Source organism: Sus scrofa, chromosome 7 (genome assembly GCF_054392235.1).
Source record: "Sus scrofa isolate SSC_HxYL_T2T_F1_AM1 chromosome 7, Sscrofa_HxYL_maternal_Yorkshire_Landrace_v2.0, whole genome shotgun sequence".
NCBI lineage: Eukaryota > Metazoa > Chordata > Mammalia > Artiodactyla > Suidae > Sus > Sus scrofa.
This window is the reverse complement of record NC_139389.1, coordinates 28,259,878-28,280,897: the sequence shown is the minus strand read 5'-3', so window position 1 is coordinate 28,280,897 and position 21,020 is coordinate 28,259,878. Positions and strand designations below refer to the sequence as shown.

General features: G+C 56.2%; 3 protein-coding genes and 1 long non-coding RNA gene across 15 annotated transcripts; 2 read left to right on the top strand and 2 right to left on the bottom strand.

Annotated features, from left to right (window-relative positions):
• Positions 1-525: 525 nt before the first annotated feature.
• STK19 (serine/threonine kinase 19) lies at positions 526-7,730 on the bottom strand. 6 transcript variants are annotated; one of them, XR_014808888.1, is made up of 8 exons: positions 7,555-7,730; positions 7,271-7,407; positions 3,186-3,282; positions 2,811-2,906; positions 1,785-2,523; positions 1,450-1,547; positions 1,190-1,337; positions 537-971 (listed from the first exon to the last, which is right to left on the bottom strand). XR_014808888.1 is itself a non-coding variant. In NM_001128450.1 (7 exon segments), coding segments are annotated over 7 exon segments (765 nt in total). In that variant the 5' UTR covers positions 7,655-7,699; the 3' UTR covers positions 526-925.
• A 72-nt stretch (positions 7,731-7,802) lies between these two features.
• Positions 7,803-10,249, top strand: DXO (decapping exoribonuclease). 5 transcript variants are annotated; one of them, XM_005665805.4, is made up of 7 exons: positions 7,803-8,177; positions 8,393-8,754; positions 8,917-9,152; positions 9,241-9,460; positions 9,578-9,713; positions 9,856-9,950; positions 10,039-10,248. In XM_005665805.4, the coding sequence occupies exons 2-7, from the start codon at positions 8,399-8,401 to the stop codon at positions 10,187-10,189; spliced, it is 1,194 nt and encodes a 397-aa protein (XP_005665862.1). In that variant the 5' UTR covers positions 7,803-8,177; positions 8,393-8,398; the 3' UTR covers positions 10,190-10,248. The 5 variants fall into 5 exon arrangements, with proteins under 5 accessions (XP_005665862.1, XP_084821934.1, XP_084821936.1 ...); XM_084965808.1 differs by having other exon boundaries at positions 8,357-8,754; NM_001101826.1 differs by having other exon boundaries at positions 7,938-8,125; positions 10,039-10,249.
• Positions 10,250-10,297: 48 nt separating this feature from the next.
• Positions 10,298-20,906, bottom strand: SKIC2 (SKI2 subunit of superkiller complex). 3 transcript variants are annotated; one of them, XR_014808823.1, is made up of 28 exons: positions 20,794-20,870; positions 20,612-20,715; positions 19,819-19,928; positions 19,608-19,725; positions 19,364-19,478; positions 19,184-19,258; positions 18,857-18,910; positions 18,571-18,761; positions 18,277-18,405; positions 17,917-18,062; positions 17,168-17,314; positions 16,962-17,046; positions 16,703-16,809; positions 16,260-16,406; positions 16,088-16,184; positions 15,701-15,913; positions 15,508-15,618; positions 13,715-13,945; positions 13,245-13,504; positions 12,957-13,094; positions 12,737-12,841; positions 12,096-12,243; positions 11,874-12,000; positions 11,550-11,760; positions 11,283-11,393; positions 10,981-11,199; positions 10,648-10,788; positions 10,298-10,549 (listed from the first exon to the last, which is right to left on the bottom strand). XR_014808823.1 is itself a non-coding variant. In NM_001101817.1 (28 exon segments), coding segments are annotated over 28 exon segments (3,741 nt in total). In that variant the 5' UTR covers positions 20,816-20,906; the 3' UTR covers positions 10,298-10,348.
• Positions 13,375-17,525, top strand: LOC146401480 (uncharacterized). Its single transcript, XR_014809872.1, has 2 exons — positions 13,375-14,655; positions 15,009-17,525. It is a non-coding gene; the product is annotated as an uncharacterized LOC146401480 (long non-coding RNA).
• Positions 20,907-21,020: the final 114 nt, after the last annotated feature.

Below are 21,020 nucleotides of genomic sequence, written 5' to 3'. Positions count from 1 at the left end.
CTGGCCCCAGGCCCAGGATTGGGGGGTGCGCCCCGGACACCTGGGTCTCTGAGGAAATCACGGCCCAGAGAGAGGTCCAGCCCTTCCCTGTTAACCCCTCTTATCCCAGTGCCCTGGGCACCTCCCCTACAGGATGTAGCCGGGTGTGTGTCTGCACCTACATGCTCTCAGGTGTAGCTTGTACACGAGGATACAGGTGCAGGAGGGCCCCACGTGGCTCAGCAAGCGGCTGGAGACACGTGGTTCCTTTGTTGGACCCACAAAACAAGGTACTAAGACACTTGTCTCTCACTATAACCCCCACAAGAACTGACCTCCACTAGGTTTTGGTGTGCTGGAGGCTCACTCAGAAATTCTGTGGTTTAGATCAGCATATCCTCACCACCCCACGGGGCGGGCGAGGGGGACTGACCTTGATGTCCCCTTTTTCTCTCTGAACAATGAGGCAAAGCTCAGGCCCAAGTTTGGCTGTACTGCTACCCCGAAATGAGGCGCCCGAACACACACGACACATTAAACAAGACATGCAGAAAATGTCACAGGCAGAAATACTTTATTTGGCAGTTTCAACCCAACATGTCGGGAGAAGAACCCTCCTTCGGCAGCCTCTCCAGATACCCCTGCTTCCCATCCCAAGACAGGGCAGCGGCAGCAGCTTGCTGCGTGGAAGGCAGCAGCCATGGCCTGGGCAGTTTCTGGTTCCACTTTCAGCAAAGGGCAGAGAGGCACTGCCCAAACCCCACCACTGGGTCGGAGCCCAGGTAAACAGCAGCGGGCACATCTGACCCTTTGCACAGACACAAGCCCAACACTCATCGTGGCTCCCAAACCCTCCCAAGGTGACCCTATGTCAGCCAGGGTGGGACGGCGCGCCTGGGCCCCTCGCTCCCCATGCTGGGGACATGTCCAACGATGAGCAGAATCCTCACGTCTCCGGCAGGCGGAGGAGGGTACCAGAAGTGGTGGAGACACTGGGCAAGAGAAAGACAAGGCTGGAGCCAGACACCTAGGCCCAAGGTCTAGGAAGAACTCAGAACGTGGCCAGGGATACTCCCGGGTTCCAGAAAACCAGAGAGGAGCTGGGCTTCGCTAGCGAATGAAGCACGAGTGGGGACGAAATCTCACCTTGGGTCATTGCTCTGTCCCCTGCCAGAGGCGAGGGGAAGGGGGGGGAGGGGGCAAGACTCACCAGTCCACCAACTGGGCCCCAATGAGGTCGTGCACGTGATAGGCCAGGCCCAGACGCACCGTGGCAGGTGCCCGCCGGCCCAGGAGTTCCGAGAGGAGGAGCTCCCGGTACTTGGCTTTCCTGACCATGCCCAGGACGGCCTGGCGCCCTGGAGGAGGCAAGGGCACGGGAGAGAGGAGAGGCGAGTAAGGCCTGGAGGCCTGAGGAGCCCCCAAAAGGTGTTCTTGAGGGGCTGCGGGCTTGAGCTACAGGCAGGATACCTTTAACAAAACACTTGATGAACCTCCCGGCTCCGGGCACAGCGAGCCACCAACTTCCAGCGTCTCGGACAGTGAGGACCCCGGCATTCACCAGCTGCCTAAGAGGGGGACATGGGCACTGCCTCTGAGAACCCTCTCTCCTCCCTGCCTGCTAATGTTTGGACCCTAAGTCTCCAGAAGCCTGGGCACCCAGGCAAGGGGACTGGACAACAGAAGCCCAGCCCGGGGCAGTTCCCTGCTCACACCACGCCACTCCGGGCCCCGAAGCAGCTTGCTTGCTCCCTCGTCCCACCAGACTGCCCTGTCCCCGCTCTTTCTTTTCCTATTATTGTTACCTGGTCACTAAAACATCTCCTCTCAGAAGCCTTCCTTGACTGCGTGCCCGACACACTCTCAGATCCACCACCGGGGAGAGACAAGGGCCTTCCTCCCAGGTTCCCGCCACCACCTACACACACCTCACAGCAGTTCTAACCCCACCTTACTGGAAAAAAAGTTTACAAAATGCTTCCGTGGGTTACAAAGCAGGGAGCCTGAGCCAGATACAGCCTCTTGGAAGGCTATCTGTATTTAACCCTTGCCCAGCTGCTGCTCTGTTGCATGTGAAAGCCTTCGGGGCATCAGAGCCCCAGCCAGTCCCTTTTCCCCTAAATATCAACATGATTCCCGTCAGGCGTTTATCGCTCCTGCCAGGCCTCTCTCTGTATTTGATTAGCCACCAGATTGCCTGATTTTAGTCCTGGGCTCTTTCCAAGGCCCCGGGTAAGACAGGCCTCTTCTCTTGGGGGAGGAGCACAGACTTAGGCCATTTTATTACAAAGAAGAGTCAGCCTTTACAGCAGGTTCACCGAAAGGAAGAGGACAAGGCCAGATGGCACAGGAGAGGGGCAGGGAGGGGCCCGATGCCTGATGCAGATGGTCCCCCAGGTCTCACGTGATCTCCGGATCCCTGAAGCCAAAAGTCTGTGTCATTTGGTCCTGCTGGAAGCTAAGGTCGCCACAGGCTGGAAGCACCGAAGCCAGGAACTTCTGCACTGTGCCAGCATAGGGGCGGCCCTCGCAAGCCTTGAGGACCTGGAGCCAGAAAGGAGAGACGTGGTCTGGCCCCACCTTCACCCTCCACCGACCTCGACCCCCAGGACAACCTTTCTCTTCCTGTGTTCTGCCACGTGCTCAGGGCCTTCGCCCTCTCATTCTTTTCCTCCTCCTCTGCTCCCTCTCCCTCATAGAAACGCTTACCGGAGCCCTGTGTCCGCTCTGTGAGAGGAGGGGTGGGAGAACCGTCTCTTTCCCTCGTATTTCCATTCCCCAATTTCCCCGCACCCCCGCCTCTGGCCCCCATGACACACTGTCACACGCACTCTGGTCCTGTAGTCCTCGGTGAAGATAATTCCTTGTGCGTCCAAGTCGAAGCCTAGCTGGATGATTCTGATCTCCCCCTGCTCTTGAAGTGCCTTCTGTCTCCAGAGGGATGAGAGTGAAAGGAAGGCATCAGAGTAAGACACTCTGCTATATACACTCCAGGTCCTCTGGGGCAGGGAGATTGATTGATTTATCTTTTTAGGGCCGCAGCTGTGGCAGATGGAGGTTCCCAGGCTAGGGGTTGAACTGGAGCTGTAGCTGGTGGCCTACGCCACAGCCACAGCAACACAGGATCTGAGCAGCATCTTCGACCTACACCACAGCTCACGGCAACACCAGATCCTTAACCCACAGAGCGAGGCCAGGGATCGAACCTGCGTCCTCGTGGATGCTAGTCAGATTCGTTTCTGCTGAGCCATGACGGGAACTCCAGGAAGATTTTACTTGCGAGGTTTTTCTTGGGGCGTTTCTCTACACGGAGAGAATCAGGTGGGTCACCAAATAGTCTTTTCTAATTAGTTCTCCACCTGCCCACCTCATCAGTTATCTGTTAAATAAGCAATACATAGTTTCTAAGACCAATCATATGCAAACACCAAGATAAAATAGTGATTAAGACATAGGCCCTGCCCTTGAGGAATTCACAGTCTAGATTTAGAGTGGGGGAAGTTGGGGAGGACTATGGGAGAAAATGTTTAAAACAAAAATAATGCAGGACTTCTGTTTTCAGGAAAAGAGCAAGACCAACTCACTCGCTGATAAGTAAAACTCTGGATAAATCATTATTTTAAACATTATTTAAGCATTAAAGAGCTCACAAGGGAGTTCTTGTGGTGGCTCAATGGGTTACAAACCTGACTAGTGTCTATAAGGATATGGGTTCGAGCCCTGGCCTCACTCAATGGGTTAAGGATCCAGTGCAGCCGTACTGTGGTGTAGATCACAGACGCAGCTTGGATCCCATGCTGCTGTGGCTGTGGTGTAGGCCGGCAGCTGCAGCTCTGGTTCAACCCCTAGCCTGGGAACTTCCGTATGTTGCAGGTGTGGCCCTAAAAAGCAAAAAGTGAAAAAAAAACCCTAACCAGAATACAATAAAGACAGTCCGAAAAAGAATGAAAACGCAGGTAAGAGGCTAAAAGACTTAAAGGATACAAAGAGAAGGTCCAATGTATGTTTAATTGGAGTCCAGAAGGAAAAAAAAAAAAAAGATAATAAGATATGGGAAATATCTGAAAAGCCAATAACAAATCCACAATCACAGAAGTACATTAGACCAACTCACATAAATGCGTAGAAAAGAAAAAATAGTGATCACTGTGGAAATAAAAGATTTCAAAAATAACTTTCTTTTTTTTCCTTTTTAGGGCCACACCTGTGGCATATGGAAGTTCCTAGGCTAGGGGTCCAATAGGAGCTGCAGCTGCCAGACTACATCACAGCCACAGCAACACCAGATCCAAGCCAGGTCTGAGACTTAATGCCACAACTCGTGGCAATGCTGGATTCTAAACCAACTGAGTGAGGCCAGTAATGAAACCCACATCCTCGTGGATAATAGTCAGGTTCATAACCCACTGAGCCACAATGGGAATTCTAATAATAACTTTGGTTACTAAGAAATTAATAACAGAATATGGAGTTCCCTGGTGGCTCAGCAGGTGAAAGAGCTGGCATTGTTACTGCTAAGGTTCAAGTCACTGCTATAGCATGGATTTGATCCCTGGCCCAGGAATTTCTGCATGCAGAAGGTAGAGCCAAAAACAAAAAGCACAGATAATCAACATAAAGAATGAAAAAAGGGTCATTACTGCAGCGTCTATGGACCATAAAATGAGATTTCAAATTTTATGCCAATAAATGGACAAATAAAAAAAAAAAAAATCCCCCCACTAGAATGGACAAAATGGGATATATTCATAAAATGCAAATCTATGAAAATGAATTAACTAACTATAGCTACATGTAACAACTTGGATAAATCTCAAAAATATTCATCTAGGGAGTTCCCGTCGTGGCGCAGTGGTTAACGAATCCAACTAGGAACCATGAGGTTGTAGGTTCGGTTCCTGCCCTTGCTCAGTGGGTTAACAATCCGGCATTGCCATGTAGGTGTAGGTTGCAGACGCAGCTCAGATCCTGCGTTGCTGTGGCTCTGGCGCAGGCCAGTGGCTACAGCTCCGATTCGACCCCTAGCCTGGGAACCTCCATATGCCGTGGAGTGGTCCAAAGAAACAGCAAAAAGACAAAAAAAAAAAAAAAATTCATCTAATGAAATAAGATATAAACAAAAACACATGGTATGGTTCTGTTTGAATCAAGTTTAAAAGTGAGCAAAACTAAAATATGTTGTTAATGGATAAACACGTAGATGGTAGAAAGAAAACCGAGGTAATGACTATCATACCAGCCAAGCATGTGACCTGCCAGGGACAGAGCAATATACGTGGGCTTTGGCTGTGTGTGACAATCTGACCTGGGTCACAGTTAAGTGGGCATGTGCATTATAAACATTCTTTAAATTGTGTGTTTCTATATTGTTTTGTGCAATTTTAAAAGCTCTTCTAAAATCAAGCTAACACCAGTAGGTTAAAAACAACAATGCTCTAAGGAGTGGGTGTGGGTCCCTTTCTTAAGAGACTGGAGCTAGTCTCCATCTTCCTTCTCTCCCTCCTTTTCTTCCTGAGAGAGTGTATGCTAACCTCCCAACCGCTAAATCCATGTGCATATCATTTCACTTGACCTCTTCGAAGACCACTGCCTGGAATCACAGGTTCTAACACGACCAACTACTCCACCTTCTTGAAAATCTCTACTTTCTCAAAAGGCCTTTTCGTGGGTTCTTCCTAACTCTGGCAATTCCTTCTCAACCTCTTTCACAGACTCCTCTTCCGCTGCTTTCCTCTTGCAACAGTGGATTTCAAATTTTAAGGCACATTAAGAATCAATTGGGGCATTCTCCTGTGGTGCAGTGGGTTTCAGGATCTGGCATTGTCACTGCCTTGGTCCAGGTCACTGCCGTGGCGAGGGTTCACTCCCTGGCCTGGCACTTCCACAATAAAAAAGAATCACTTGGGGCAGTAGCTTAAAAATGTAGATTCCGGAATTCCTGTCATGGCTCAGCAGGTTACAAACCCAACTAGTATCCATAAGGATGGGGGTTAGATCCCTGGGCTCACTCAGTGGGTTAAGAATCCGGCATTGCTGTGAGCTGCAGTGTAGGTTGCAGACAAGGTTCAGATGCAGCATTTCTGTGGCTGTGGTGTAGGCCAGCAGCTGCAGCTCCGATTTGACCCCTAGCCCAGGAATTTCCATATGCTGCAGGTGCAGCCCTAAAAAAAAAAAAAGTAGATTCCCAGGTTCTACCCCAAGAAATCTTAATTCATTATCATTGAGTGAGTTCCAGGAACCTGTATTTTTGAATAAAGAGGCCAGGTAATTTTCAGGGTCAGGCAGAACTCAGGACATACCTCGGGAACCACTGCCTTAAGGGTTGGTTCCTCCCAGCATTGGGGATTTGGCTCTATTATCTTTCATTGCAAACCTGGGGTCCTTAACTTTGGGCTGCAGAGGATCTGTGAAACTCTCTCCCCTCCAAAACTGTCTATATACCTTATATATATGTAATGTATATGCATTTTTCTGGAGAGAGAGACATAGCTCTTATTATCTTCTAAAGTTTGTAAAAAGGTTACAAACCACTCCTCTCCTCCCTCTTCCTGCCATTTTCACCCACTTCTACAGACTGAACCACTGCGCACATCTCCATGACTTCCAATTCTGCATTAGTGGCCCAGAACTCTCTCCAAACCCTCATCCAACTGTCTGCCGCACATTTGCATCTGGATGTTCCACAAGTACCTCCACTCAACCTGTACGCAATTAAAGACATCATCTGCCACCAATGTTCTCCTAGTCCCTTTGCTCCACCAACCACTCGGCCATCCAGAAAATCGAAGAGTTTTTCCTTCTTCTTCCCGCTCTCCACATTCCTCACCCATCCTCACCCTAATTTAGGCCTTCACCAGTTCTCAGATGTAAATATCTTTCCAATCGATCTCCCTACCTCGCCTACTCCCTCCAATCCATGCAACACACCCTTCTCTCTCCTATTTAACAGTCCCCGCCAGATCACCGCTTTCAATGTAAGACCGAAACGACACTGATGTACAAAGCCTGTCCTAATCTAATGTCTGCCTGCATTCTCAGCGCTGTAGGTTCGAACCATGCCCGGTGACTCAGTCTCTCCCAAAGCTTCACTCTTCCACACTCATGATTTGGCATGCTCTCTGTTGCCTGAGGCTCTGTAGCCTCCTCCCTGGCTGGCACAATGCTTGGCCCAGAAAGACCCAATGCTTGCTGAAAGGCAGAATAGGTGGTGGGCGAACTGAATGATGGGGAACCTCGGAAGTGCCCGCGAGGCAGGGAAGCGCCCTCCGTCGGTCGCTCTGACGCCCCTCACCAGCTGCCGGTCAGCCACCGTCCGGTCCGGCACGAGACTGTACACCTGGTTCCTCAGCACGATGGGCGGTAGCGCATCCTCAAACAGGACTCGCGGGAACAGCCGCACTAGCTCCGCGACTGCCGCGCGCGCAGATCCTGGGCGGAAAGACCTGGTCACTGAGACGTTAACTGGGACCGGGGCGGGGGAGCGGATGTACGCTGGGTCCCACCACACAGGGTTACCAGAGGCGAGGCCGCTCCCAGCTGAAGTCCCTAGTCTCGCCCTGGGGTTGCCATGGTTACCTGACTCGCCGCGCAAAGGATCTGCCTCTACATCCCGTCTTTCTCGCGGTCTCTTCAGTCCAAGGGTCTCTGGGACCAGGCGATGCCTCTTCCGGCTCATATCCCGGGATCTTAAGGTGCCGGGGAAGAGGTAGATGCTGAAGGAGAAGAACACGAAAAGTCTTCCGGCGCAGAGCAGTGACGTAGAGCGTCCCTCCTTGGAGGCCAGTCAGCCCAGTGTTACAGGACGACGTGGTGACGAAAGAGCCGTCAACCTGTCATCCCTCGGGCTGGGAGGGGCAGTGCCAATGCGGATACCGGCACCAACTGCATTGGCCGAGGCCCCACGTCCGCTGCTGATTGGCTTCCTCCGAGAGCGCCCACTTCCGGGGACGCCAGGGCAGTGCGGGAGGGGTACCGGTGGCCACGTTGTGATCAGCCTCCTGCTGTCCAGCACACAGGCCCCCATCCCAGAGGGGTTTGCCCGCCACTGTCGCTGAATAAATTGCGTCATCGAGAGCCGGGAAGACCATTTTTGCATCCCTCTTCGACTTCTGATGTACCTGCCATGACGTCATAGCTCTGCGAAGGTGTAAGTCGATGTTGGTGAGACCTGACATAACCAGCCAGATACGAGGCCAAAGGTACTTCCTAACCTCTCTGGGCTTGGAGGACCTGGGGATAGGGGTGTAAGTCAAGGGGAAAGGTGAAATGTGCACCTGGTGGTGGCCGTATTTGAGGACATGGGGCCTGCACTTTTCAAGGCCAGAGCCTGGCCATCAGTAAGCTTGCTTAGTCCTGACCTGAAATCCTCCTTTTCCAGCCCTCCTCTTTAAAAAGGGAACTTCCCCACCCTCAGGTCTGCATGGAGCCCAGAGGGACCAAGAGAGGAGCTGCAAAGATAAGAGTAGCTGAGCCCTGCAACAAACTCCCTCGCCCAGCACCCTCACTGCCCACAGACCCTGCCCTCTACTCTGGGCCCTTTCCTTTCTACCGGCGCCCTTCTGAACTGGGCTGCTTCTCCCTGGATACACAACGCCAGTACCATGGAGATGCTCGAGCCTTGCGCTACTACAGTCCACCTCCCACCAACGGTCAGAGCCCCAACTTTGACCTCAGAGATGGATACCCTGATCGATACCAGACCCGGGATGAAGAGGTCCAAGAGAGACTGGACCACCTGCTGCGCTGGCTCCTGGAGCACCGAGGCCAGCTGGAGGGGTGAGCAAAGCATGGCACACAAGTAGCTCTAGAGACCTGCACCTGCCCTCTGAAATTGGGAGAGCCCAAGCTGGAGAGAGGCCAGTCCTTAAGCTATTCTTTGGGGGCACCATAGCGCGAATGCTTGCGTCAGATCTTCAGCCCCTAATCCCTCCCTCTCAGGGGTCCCAGCTGGCTGGCAGGGGCCACAGTGACGTGGCGGGGGCACCTGACAAAGTTACTGACGACACCATATGAGCGGCAGGAAGGCTGGCAGCTGGCAGCCTCCCGGTTCCAGGGGACGCTGTACCTGAGTGAAGTAGAGACACCAGCTGCCCGGGTTCAGAGGCTTAACCGGCCACCCCTCCTCCGGGAGCTTATGTACATGGGGTACAAGTTCGAGCAGTACATGTGTGCAGGTGAGAGTTGCCCTGGTGCCGTAGCCCCCTCCCCCTTCCCCAGAGATTGAGAGCCCCCAGCCCTGCTGCTGTTTCTCTCCTTGTGCAGACAAACCTGGAGGCTCCCCAGATCCTTCTGGGGAGGTTAACACCAACGTGGCCTTCTGCTCTGTGCTACGCAGCCGCCTGGGAAACCACCCTCTGCTCTTCTCCGGAGAGGTAGATTGCACAGACCCCCAGGCTCCATCCACACAGCCCCCAGCCTGCTATGTGGAGCTCAAGACCTCCAAGGAGATGCACAGCCCTGGCCAATGGAAGAGCTTCTACAGGTTCAGGATGGGGGCGGGCAGGACAAGAACCTAGAATTGACCTCTAGCAAAGGGACTTGGGCGAAGAGGATGAGGCTGGAGGAGGGGGTCTCACTGGCCCCCTGCCTTTCCTGACAGACACAAGCTCCTGAAATGGTGGGCTCAGTCGTTCCTCCTGGGGGTCCCAAATGTCGTTGCTGGCTTCCGTACCCCAGAGGGTTTCATCTGCTCCCTCAAGACCTTTCCTACCATGGAGATGTTTGAACACGTCAGGGTAAGGCAATGCCGTCCCAGCTCCCGCCCGTATGCCCCTGTGCCAAGACCACAGGGCCAGCTGTCAGGCTGCAGCCTGCCTTCCCCTTTCCCCACCCTCGCCCTCACTGCCAGTCTTCTGCCTCCTCCTGGGCCCTCTCCAGAATGACCGTGATGGCTGGAACCCCTCCGTGTGCATGAACTTCTGTGCCGCCTTCCTTAGCTTTGCCCAGAACACAGTTGTCCAGGATGACCCCAGGTGAGGCATTCAGCTCCACCCCATCCCCCTGGATCCTGGATGTTCAGCCTCCGGGCCCTCAACTTGTGACTCCATCTGCCCCCCCCAGGCTCGTCTACCTCTTCTCCTGGGAACCTGGCGGCCCAGTCACAGTGTCTGAACATCGAGATGCACCCCATGCCTTCCTGCCTACATGGTACGTGGAGGCCATGACCCAGGACCTCCCCCCTCCCCCCAAGACACCCTCCCCCAAGGACTGATGCTTCACAGGGGCTGGTCCTGTTTCTGTGCACAGATAAAGGCCTGTTTCTAGGTGGTTCTCCCTGCTCTGTCTTTTCAGCTGAGTCATCCCCACCCAATGCCTGAGGTTCACGCCAGTGGTTTGCTGTTTTATTGTTACATTTTTGCACAGGGGTCGTTCACTGGGTGTAGAGGCTGGCCGCAAAGACGATGTCCCTCCGTAGCAGGGTGGCTGCCGTCTCCATCTTGGCACCTAGCACAGGCTCGCCCACCAGACGGGCCGCCCCTCGAAGTGAGCGACACATCTCAGCCAGGCGCTGGATGCAGCGCACCACCAGGCCCTCGGGGGTCCCAGAGAGCCCTGCCAACTCGGAGAAAGGCTGTGGGGAAAGCGAGGTGGGGACTGAATGGGGCAGGCCTGGGTAGCTCCTCCCTGGCCAGCCGGCCAGCCCCAGGGCCCCACCCCCCAACTACTTACCATGCCCCGGGCCCACTCGTACACGACCTCGACCAGTCCGAAATTCAGCTCCCCCACAAATTCCTCCACTGTCTGGTTCAGGCCACAGGCCACCTGGACCTCACCAATCCTCTTGGCCACAGCCTGGACACGTTCCACCCCCTGCAGGCACGGGAGGTGCGGTGAAGCCCTGCCCTCCTCCTTCCTTACAGGAAGGAGGCCCCAGCTCAAGAAAGAGGCAATGGCAGCCCTAATGGGCACTTACAGGGCTGGATGGGGCATGTGGGGAGTATGCAGGGGTGGGGACTAGGAAGGCCACAGCCAAGGGAAGCAGAGGGGGTGGGTGTCTCCTACCTGTTTGAGGGTGCTCGGGAGCTGATCGCCAGGGTCCCCGGGGCTCTGGCAGACCAGGCCAGAGAGCAGGGCAGCGATCTCCTCCGGCCGCAGGGCACTCAGCGCGTTGTCGAACATGAGCTCGGTGAGGAGCAGTTCATGGCTGCTCATGGCACAAGCCACCCGCCCTGCCAGCTTCACGGTGCCCGCCTCGTCTACATACCCCAGGGTTCGGAGCACCTGGAGAGATGGTGGGTGTCGGGGACCTGCAGAGCCCCTTCCTCACAAGCAACCCGGCCCTGGCCCCGGCCCCGGCCTCCCACCTCAACTCGCTGATGGTACTCGGGGAGCAGCAGCAGCGACTGATCCGACAGCAGGAAGCGCAGCCTCTCCATCTCCTTCTGTATCTGCATCCGCTCCCGCAGCTTCACGTACTACAGGGAGCCCCCCCGTGGGAGCACGTTAGCCTCCTCCTCGCCCTCAGCAGGGGTGCACTGAGGACAAGGGCTGAGATGGGGAGGCCAGTCTACAGGGGGCCCGAGAGGAAGAGCCACCCCCCTCCAGCTGGGAGCTGGCATCCAGGGACCCACCTGGGCAGGGAAACGAGGGCTGTGCACACACTGAGCCCCCCGGATCAGCTCCTCCAGCTTCCGGGCCCGGAGCCCCCCCTCTACCACTGACACATCCTTGAGCTGCAGGTCATTGACAGGGTCAAGGGTAGGAGGTCCTGCCAGGTGGGCCTGAGCCAGACGGAGCAGTTCCTGGACAGCCGTTGTCACAGCCGCAGAGGGAGGATCCTTCCTGAGGAAGAAGCAGGCTCTGAGACCTGGGGCAGAAGCTTCTCTCCGTGAGGAGCCCCCCTCAGGCTGGGAGAGCCTCCCCGACCACCCCCATCCCTCCCTAGCATCTCTGACTTGAATTTCGGCTGCTGCCTCTTGCTGAAGTCCTCCAGGATCTTCTCCCCATTCACCCGGAGCACCTTGGTGGTGATGGCAGCCACATCCCCCGGCTGGAGCTTGGCCACGGTGTGGTCGCAGGGCCCTGGGAAAAGGGGAGGGCGAGGTCAGACCTTACTGGGGATCCAGGCATCCTGCCTGCACGGCTGTCAGGAACCCGGCCATCTGCCCCAGTCTGACCTTCAGGCAGGAAGAGCTTGAACCCCACGAGGTCGTCTGGGTAGGGCACGTCTGGTGAGGCCGGCCCCTTCTGCTGTGGGTCCTCAGACATGGGCTTGTCACACAAGACCAGAGTTGTGAACACCCTGCTGGTGGAGGTTGAGGAGACCTAGGGGAGGCGAGGAGACCAGGACAGGGCATGTGAGGAGCGGACAGCAAAGGTAGCAGCCAGAAGTTCCCGCTGTAGAGCAGTGGGTTAAGGATCTGGCTTTGCCACAGCCGTGGTGTAGGTGGCAGCTGCAGCTTCGATTCTGTTCCTGGTCCAGGAACTTCCATATGCCAGGTGTGTGCCGTGGGTGTGGCCAAAAGAGAAAAAAAAAAGGTAGAAACCAGCTCCCCAGCCTCAGGCACAGATCATGGTGCAGCCATGCCAAGCCCACCAATAGGGGCTGGTAACCAAGCACTCAGAGCAGGCCTTAGGGGCAGGACTTGGAGGGAAGAAAGGCGGTGAGCGTGAAGAGGTGAGGATGGGAAAGAAAGGAGGGCAAGAGGGGACATGAGAGCTCAGGGAATACAACCAGCCCCCCACCAGGTGGGGAAGATAGAGGCAGGGCTCGCTCCTCACCCCCTGCCTCTGGGGTCCAAGCTCCCTCTGCCCTCACCTGAAGGATCACACCCAGTGCGTTGTGATGCTCCCGACTCTTCACAACCACCACCCTTCCCACGGAGAGAGACTTCAGCCCATTCACAGATTCCATGATGCGTCGCTGAAGAGCAGGCATGTGATCAAAGCGGATGAGGGAGGAAGTATCAGGAGCACCCAGAGTGTCACTTCCTCCCTCCTCCATCACCTCCCCCCACCTCACGCGCATGCACCCACACCTGGATCAGGCTCCGGGTCTCTGTCAGTTCCTCCCCCCAGCTGTAATACTCAGGCAGGTCGACGAGTTGGCCAGTCACGTCGGGCTCCTCCAAGGCCCCCAGCCTCTTGGTCAGTTCAGCCAGAGCCTGTTCATGGGCCTGGGCAGAAGCAGTGTGGGTGTGAAACAACAGTCTCCAGGCCCAGCACCCGGCCCTCTCACCCCCGGGGCCCCTAGATGCCCGCCTCTTCCCGACCTGGCTTCCCGGGTCCCACATCCTCCAGTCTCCTGGCCACGCCCACCTCCTCACCTTGCTGTCCTTGCGGGATGGAAACTCGGAGAAGCTCCTCTTCATCATGTCCTCCACCCTCAGGGCATCCACCCGCAGCAGGTTGAGGATCATGGTGTATGTGAGGCGGAACTGGGACTGCAGCTGGGACGGCTTCCCCTGGGCCGGGTCAGAGAAGCCAGTGAGGCCGAGGTGGCTGCTTGGCTGCTCTACTCCCAGCGGCTCTAGTCCCAGCCCCGCAACCACGGGGGCGGGGCCCTGGACAAACTGCCTGCTCGCCTCTGCAAAACAAGGGAGCGGAACTAGACAGACAGACCCTCCAAGGTCCCACCCGGCTCCGGATTCACAGTGGAGAAAGACCAGAGACGACAGCCAGTCTCATCCTCAGAGATGCTGGCTTCTCTCAGGCACAAGGACAGAAGGAGGGAAGAGGGCTGAGGAAGCAAGAACCCAGCAGGCGCCAGCGCTGCCCTCACGCTGCCGCAGCTCACCATCATCATGCGGTGCAGGTCTGCCATCTCGGGCACTCGGCCCTTGCAGAGCAGGATGACGGTGCCTGTGGGGTCCAGGCCCCTCCGGCCTGCCCGGCCCGCCATCTGCACATACTCCCCAGGGAGCAGGTCCCGGAAGGTGGAGCCATCGTGCTTGCGCATGGAGTCAAACACCACCGTGCGGGCTGGCATGTTCACACCCATGGCGAAGGTCTCCGTGGCAAACAAGACCTGGCGGCGCAGGGAGGTGTGGGGGGGTGATCAGTAATGGGGCCACAGGCAGACTGGGGCCCCGCCCTGGCCAAGCTGACTTTCTTGACCAAGGCTGAGCAGACACCAGGCACAGTCCCAGGCCATTAACTCATGAATGAGATTCACCACATCTTCAAGGGAAATCCACAGAGTAGATACTATCGGTTTTCTCAGTTTCTTTAGCTATCTGTTTCTCTTTTTCAGGCGGGGAGTGGGGGAAGTCACACCCGCAGCACATGGACGTTTCTAGGCCAAGGATGAAACCCACACCACAGCAGCAACCCGAGCCATAGCAGTGACAGTGCCAGATTCTTAACCTGCTGCGCCACCAGGGAACTCCTCGATTTCTTTCTTCTTGCCCCCTTATCCCACTCCTATCCTCCTGCTGTCAATCACCCCAATGTATTTAAAGAGTATCTCATGTGACTGTGTTTTGAGCATGTGTAATTTGGGTTCAGTTAAAGGCAGTTACATCTCTTTCTGTTCTCTTCTTCTCCACGGTGTTTTCAACATCCATCCATATTCCCGTGTTGTATCTAATCCACTGGGGCCAACTGCTCGGAACACTTTGTGGGGCTCATGCTCCCCCTACCTCCTCTCCCAGGGAAGGGCGCCTGGGTACCATTAACACCCTGACATAAGCATTCAGCCAACAAAAGAAAAGCAGACGTGTTCCCTCGTGGACCAGGGTGAGAATTTCTTTGTGATTTACACTCAAGAATAGCATTTAGGGACAAAGAGTGTGTTATATTTACTTTTGCCTCAAGAGTGCCAGGGCGCACTTTAGACCGGCCACCCTTGTATATGGGTTCCTATAATCCACGTGTCCCACGTCTTAGACAACACCTGGCATTAGTCAGTTTCCTAAATGTTACCAGTCTAATAGTTATAAAACCCCTCCTCTGAATACTTCAATTTGCATGACCTTAATATGCTTGCTAACTTTTTGGGTTTCTCTTCTGGATATTCTCTGTGCATGTCTTATGCGTATCTAATTTCTATCTTTCTTTTTTTCTTTTCCTGTTTTTGGCTGTGCCCACAGCATGTGGAAGTTCCCAGGCCAGGGATCAAACCTGCACCACAGGAATTGCTATGGTGGCTCAGCAGTAATGAACCCAACTAGTATCCATGAGGCTGCAGGTTCAATCCCTGGCCTCGCTCAGTGGGTTAAGGATCAGGCATTGCCATGAACTGTGGTGCTGTTTGCAGTCGAGGCTTGGATCCTGCGTTGCTGCGGCTGAGGTGCAGGCTGGCAGCTGCAGCTCAGATTCGACCCCTAGCCTGGGAACTTCCATGTGAACCCACTGTGCCACAAGGAAGCTACCCGCCTGCCCATTTTAAGATGGGACACCTAAAGCTCAAGGAGGTTTAAGTCATCTGTCCAAGGTCGCACAGTGAGTAAGTGGCGGAGCTGGGATTCACCCCCAGCGGTCTAGATCCAGAGCCCAGGTCCTTAACCACCGCACTTCCTGCCTAAAAGCCTGCCCCTCCCCGCTCCGGGCAGCCCCAAGGGGCCGTCCCTCTCCCCCCAGCACAGGCACCTTGACCAGGCCGCGGCTGAAGAGCATCTCCACAATCTCCTTGAGGATGGGCAGGATGCCGCTGTGGTGCACGCCCAGGCCGCGGTGCAGGAGCTCGGACATGTGCAGGACCTGGGGGAGGCCAGACCTGGGGTCAGGAACGGAGCTGTGGCACCCCCCGGTCCCCACCGGTCTCCAAGGCCCCCCTCCGCACCTGGGGCAGCTGGCGGTCAGATCCGCGGAGGCGCGCGAGGCAGCGCTGCAGGAAGAGGTGGATCTCACTCTTCTCTGAACTCGTGGTCAGGTCGAGAGAGGTGAGGCCCGAGGCCTGCTCGTCACAGCGGCCCCGGGAGAAGGTGAACACCACCACGGGCAGCTGCTCGCGGGCACGGAGGGAGGCCAGGAGGGACAGGTACACACCACGGTCCTGGGGAAGCGGAGAGAAGGGAGTGGAGACAGAGTCCCTGAACCAGCAGCGGGGAGGTGAAGCCGTGTCAACTCGGGCAGTGCTTGGAGCTCAACTCCAGACCCTTGGGGGAGGAGGGAAGAAAGGACAGGGCAGAGAGAGGCGGTGGCAGGTACAAAGCCTGCTGGCGCTCACCTGTGCAGGTCCCCCCTGATTCGTGGGCTGCTTGGCCCCAAAGGTCTGGGCGTGTTTGCTCATCCGCTCTTTCTTGGCCTCCACAGCTGCATAGTACCTGCGGCAGGGGAAGGGTGGCCTCTGGTCACAGCCAGCCAAGCCCAGCCTGGGCTCTCCCTGCTCTTCTGCTTACCCCTTTGTGTGGAAGGAGCCCCGCGAGTCCAGCAATAGGAAGAGCTCCCCCTGGGTCTTGGGGCTGTTCCCCGTGAAGAGATAATGCTCCAGCGGGACTGGCCGAGCAACAGTGCTGATCACATAGATCTGGCGACGCTTCAGCCGCCTGAGGGGACGAGAAGGCAGCCGATGGGGCGGGGGAGCATGTGGAAACCCACGTCCCCCTGCCAACCGCCTTCCCCTCTCTGGCTTCACCCTCACTTTTCTGGGAGTCAGACTGAAGGCTGGCCCGTCACCCTCTCTCTCGACACGTGAAGTGGTCTGGGCCCAAGTGGGATCCCCGGCCTCTCAAGCTGGATGTGTTTCCCCAGCCACACCCCTTTCTCATCCCCACCCCCAAGGCCCGACCACTCTCCCCACCGTGAGAGTCTATGGAACAAGCCCCCTGGACACGCGTCTCACCCGATCCAGTCAGCAAACTCCAGCGCGTTGGGGACAGTGGCACTCAGAAGGATGATGGAGACGTGGTCCGGGAGCATGATCAGCACCTCCTCCCACACGACCCCACGCTGCGCGTGAGCAGGGAAACCAAGTCACCAGCAGCTCAGAGGGGGCTACCCTTCCACCCCTGGGGAAGTGGCTCAGGCAGTGAGGGGCATGGGCTGTGAAGACAGCTCCACAGGAGAGGCCTGCCAGGAATCCCGGGCCCCCAGCCCCTTACCTCTGCATCGTTGATGTAATGCACCTCATCAAAGATGACCCACTCCAGGTCCCGGATGACATCCGAGCCACTGTACAGCATGGAGCTGGGGAAAGAGGCCGCAGGGGCGTCAGCCTGTCTCCACCCTCAATGCAGCCCAGACGCTCTCCCGGGAGACCTCAACTTCCCCACCAAACGCCCGCCCGTGCTGAGCGCCCATCTCTCACCGAAGGATCTCTGTTGTCATAATGAGGCAAGAGGCCTCTGGGTGCAGCTGCACATCACCGGTGAGCAGCCCCACGTCCCCGAATGTGTTGCGGAAGTCTCGGAACTTCTGGTTGCTCAGAGCCTTGATGGGCGAGGTATAGATGGTGCTGGAAAGAGGGCATGAAGTTAGCCAGTCCTTCGGCACAGACACCAGCCAGCAGCTCCTCTCCCAGCCTGAGCCTCCCAGAAGCATGCACGCACAGAGCTCGGTGCCCCCTTCGTCATTCCAACTTCCCTCACGTTCCCCTTCATGGCCTGACCCCGGAAAAACCCTGTCCCCCAACCCTTTCCTAAACTAACGTGGGTCGTTCTAACCTCTCTCCCTTTCCTTGCCATTTTTCTTCAACCTCGGCTCGGTTTCTCCCCCACACCTCTCATCTAAAGAAGGAGGAGGGGGAGTTCCTGCTGTGGCTCAGCGGTCATGAAACCAGCTAGTATCCATGAGGACGCCGGTTCAATCCCTCGCCCTAGAGAGTGGGTTAAGGATCTGGCATCGCTGTGGCTGTGGCGTAGGCTGGCAGCTGCAGCTCTGATTGGACCCCTTGCCTGGGAACCTCCATATGCCAGGGATCTGGCCCGAAACAGCAAAATAAATGAGTAAATAAATAAATAAAGGATGAGGCAGGGAAGCCGAGAAGAGATGAGACTTAGAAAGGGCGCAGGTGAGAACAGGGATGGTGAAGGGGGAGGCGGTGGCGGGGACCTGTACCGTGTCATGTGTTTCTGGGCGAGGGCGATGGCGTATTCAGCCACAACTGTCTTCCCCGCGGATGTGTGAGCTGCAACAAAGACTGAGTCGTGCCGTTCCAAGTGCAGGATGGCCTGTTTCTGAAACACATCTGGCTCAAACGCCCACTGTGGGAGAGAGCAGGAGATCGGGGCTGAAGAATGGAGGGGGTCTTCCTGCCTCCAACTTGAGGGGCACTCGGGGCAGCAGGGAGAAAGCCAAGGTGAGGCCAGGCCAGGACTGAGGTCCAACACTGGCCTGAAGGCATCAGGCCTCCGGTGGGGGGAGGACCCAAGGCTGGGGTGGGGGCGGAGGAGAGCGGGTGAGGGCTGCTCACACTACCTGGAAGGCTGGCTGGGGAATGAGGCGGTAGAAATCACCCACGGGGGAGGTGACATCCACGGGAATGGCCCACTCTTCCTGAGGTGGGGGCTTGGGAGGCTCTGGGGGGGCTACAGCTGTGGACGCTTCCTGGAAAAGTCAGAGGTAGGGGTGATAAAGACAGAGGCAGAGAGCATTCCACTACCACCCCAACCAAAAGATGCTCCAGTCTTTCTCTTGGACCCAGGCAGGCCCGCCCACCCTGTCCGGGGCAAGGCCCCTTCTTCCCTGCCTCAACAGCCCAGAACCACCAACCTTCAACACTAGGTCCTCCAAGCTGCTTGCTCGAGCCAGGGGAGCACTGCAGGGAGGGGCAGAAACAACGTCCCGTTGGGCACCTCCTGGCTGTCCCACTGCCTCACTCTCATCCTCATCGCCCCCACCCAAATCCAGGGGCTCCAGCAGGCGGCTGAGGCTGAGCAACCCAGGAGCTGGAGCTGAGTGATCTGAGGAGCAGGGCAAAAAACAGTCATGTCCAGCTCTGCTCTGAAGCAGTAGGGCGCCACTTCTTCTACGCCCCCATCTCAAAACTGAAACTCACCCTTTGGTGCAAAGTCCACACCTTTCTTGAAGCCGGGCGGAACAGTCAGAAGATCTGGAGGAAAGGGACAGAGAGAGAGAATCAGGGCTACTGCAAGCTGCTGAACAAGTCACTATATAAACCTAAAGGACATCATTCACAGTGTAGATGCTGTAGTTGGGGATATTTGTCATGACACTTTTCCAACAGTTGACAGCAGGGTTCCTTCTAATTTGCTCAAAGAAATAAGAAAGCCAGCAAGGACCCAGTGAGAGGCCCGGGCCCTTCCTCCTCGGGGCCTGGGCTCAGAGCCCTCCCTCAAAAGGGCCCATCCTGGCACCACCTCACCTTTCTCGAAGTCTATCTCCTCCTCTGCCTCCTCCCGAGTACTCAGATCTGTGATGCTAGGCTCATCCATCCCACCTGGGGAGAGGTTGGAGAAACAGGGATTCATGGGGTGGCCATGACTCAGGGGGGTGGAGAATAAGGGCTCCCTCTCCCCGACCATCCCATTTCCACAAGCATCACCTGGCCAAAAAGGGTACTGTGTTGGATTCCCCCACAGGGACTGGGAGGCGGGCCCTGGTGGCCGGCGAAGAGATAAGGAGGTTGTGGCCGACAGGTTTGTATTCTCTAGCAGGACCTGAGGCAAGAGATCAGAGCGCCAGTGAGGCTGAGTTGGCCTCTGACAACCCCCCCCTCCGGCCGCCACCCCCCCCACCCCACCCCCCCCACTTCCCAACTCTGCTTCTTGTGGCCCCTGACCTCTTACCTCCTTGTAGCCTAGTATCTGGCCTGTGGTTGGGTGTCTTTGGGCCTGCAGGTCGGAGGGGACTGGGGCCCCCAGTGTGGCCAGGAGAGACCAGGGATCCATCTTCCTCTGCCATTTTCTGGACAGAAAGAAATTTTCAGCTCTTTCTCCTCTGTCTCAACTTCCTTCAGGAACCCATTTCCCCTAGTCCAGGCCCCTCTAGACTCCTCACCGGGCTGAGTGCTCCACACCATGCAGAGGCAGCCAGGCTGGAGAGGACAGAAACAACTGTTCTGCTTCTTGCTGCAGATCTGGGGCACAGGGTGGGAGGCCGTGGGGAAGCTGGAACAGGGCAAGACGAGAGGCATGAGGCAAGGAAAGAGAGTAAGACACAGACAAAAGAGATGGTGACGGGCTTCATGTTTAGATCAGAAATGGTAGGTGTCCCATACAGGCTAGGACAATTAGGCTGAAGCAATAGTTTCCAAAGGTTGTCCTACTTTATAGGAAAAACTGACCTGCAACTGAATTATCTGGAGAGCTGTTTAATAATATAGATTTTGGATTAAAGAATTTCTGGAGATGGACCTAAGAATTTCTAATTTAGGAAAGCTCCCCCTCTAATCATGAGGCACACAGATTCTGATAATCACTAGTTTTAGGAAAAGGAGCCCCAGACCTAAGGATGAAAAACCGAAGGTGCTCAAGGGCTGACCTATCAGCCACCAACAAGTGCCCTGGTGCTTGGAGACAGAAGAAGATGCCAGGGAGAAAAGACCCACTGGAAAGAGCAGTTCTCAGAGCTAAAGTTATCCCCAGGGCTCCCTGCTCTGTCTTCTCATGGGCTCTGACGCACTGCAGGTCGACTGGGTTGGGATCCATCCCGCACCAGTCCAAAGCTGGGATGACAGGTGTCCAGAGACAGGTGAGCCAGGTCAGGTTAGACCCTACTGTGAGAAGGCTGAAAGGGGTTTTAAGCCCTATTAATAAGGGTCAAGGTTAGGTTAGAGCTAAAAGTCACTCACGGTGCTCTCTGGAGCCCCAGGCACATTCAGCAGCTCCCAGCGCCCGGTACATCCTAGCTCCAAGGCGCGGAGGGGCAGATCCAGGGGATCTGGGGTAGGCAGCACTATGGGAGGAAAATCACAGGTCAGGGGTCAAGGGTCATTCCCTGTCTCCTCCTCCTTCCCACCTTCTGCCCCCTCACCGAGTCGCTCCGTCTCCATCATCCTGGAGCCACGGTAGCTGCCGGGCAGCCCGGAAGTGTAGGGAGGAGCCGAAACCCGCGGAACTAGCGGCGACTTCCGGAACACACCCCGCTGGGGGCGGGGACGAGCACTACCGAGGGGCGGAACCCAAGCTGGTGGGAGGCCGGGCGGAAGTGTGCGCGCCGCGAGCCGCCTTGGTTACCGCGGTCTCCGCCCCTCGCTACGT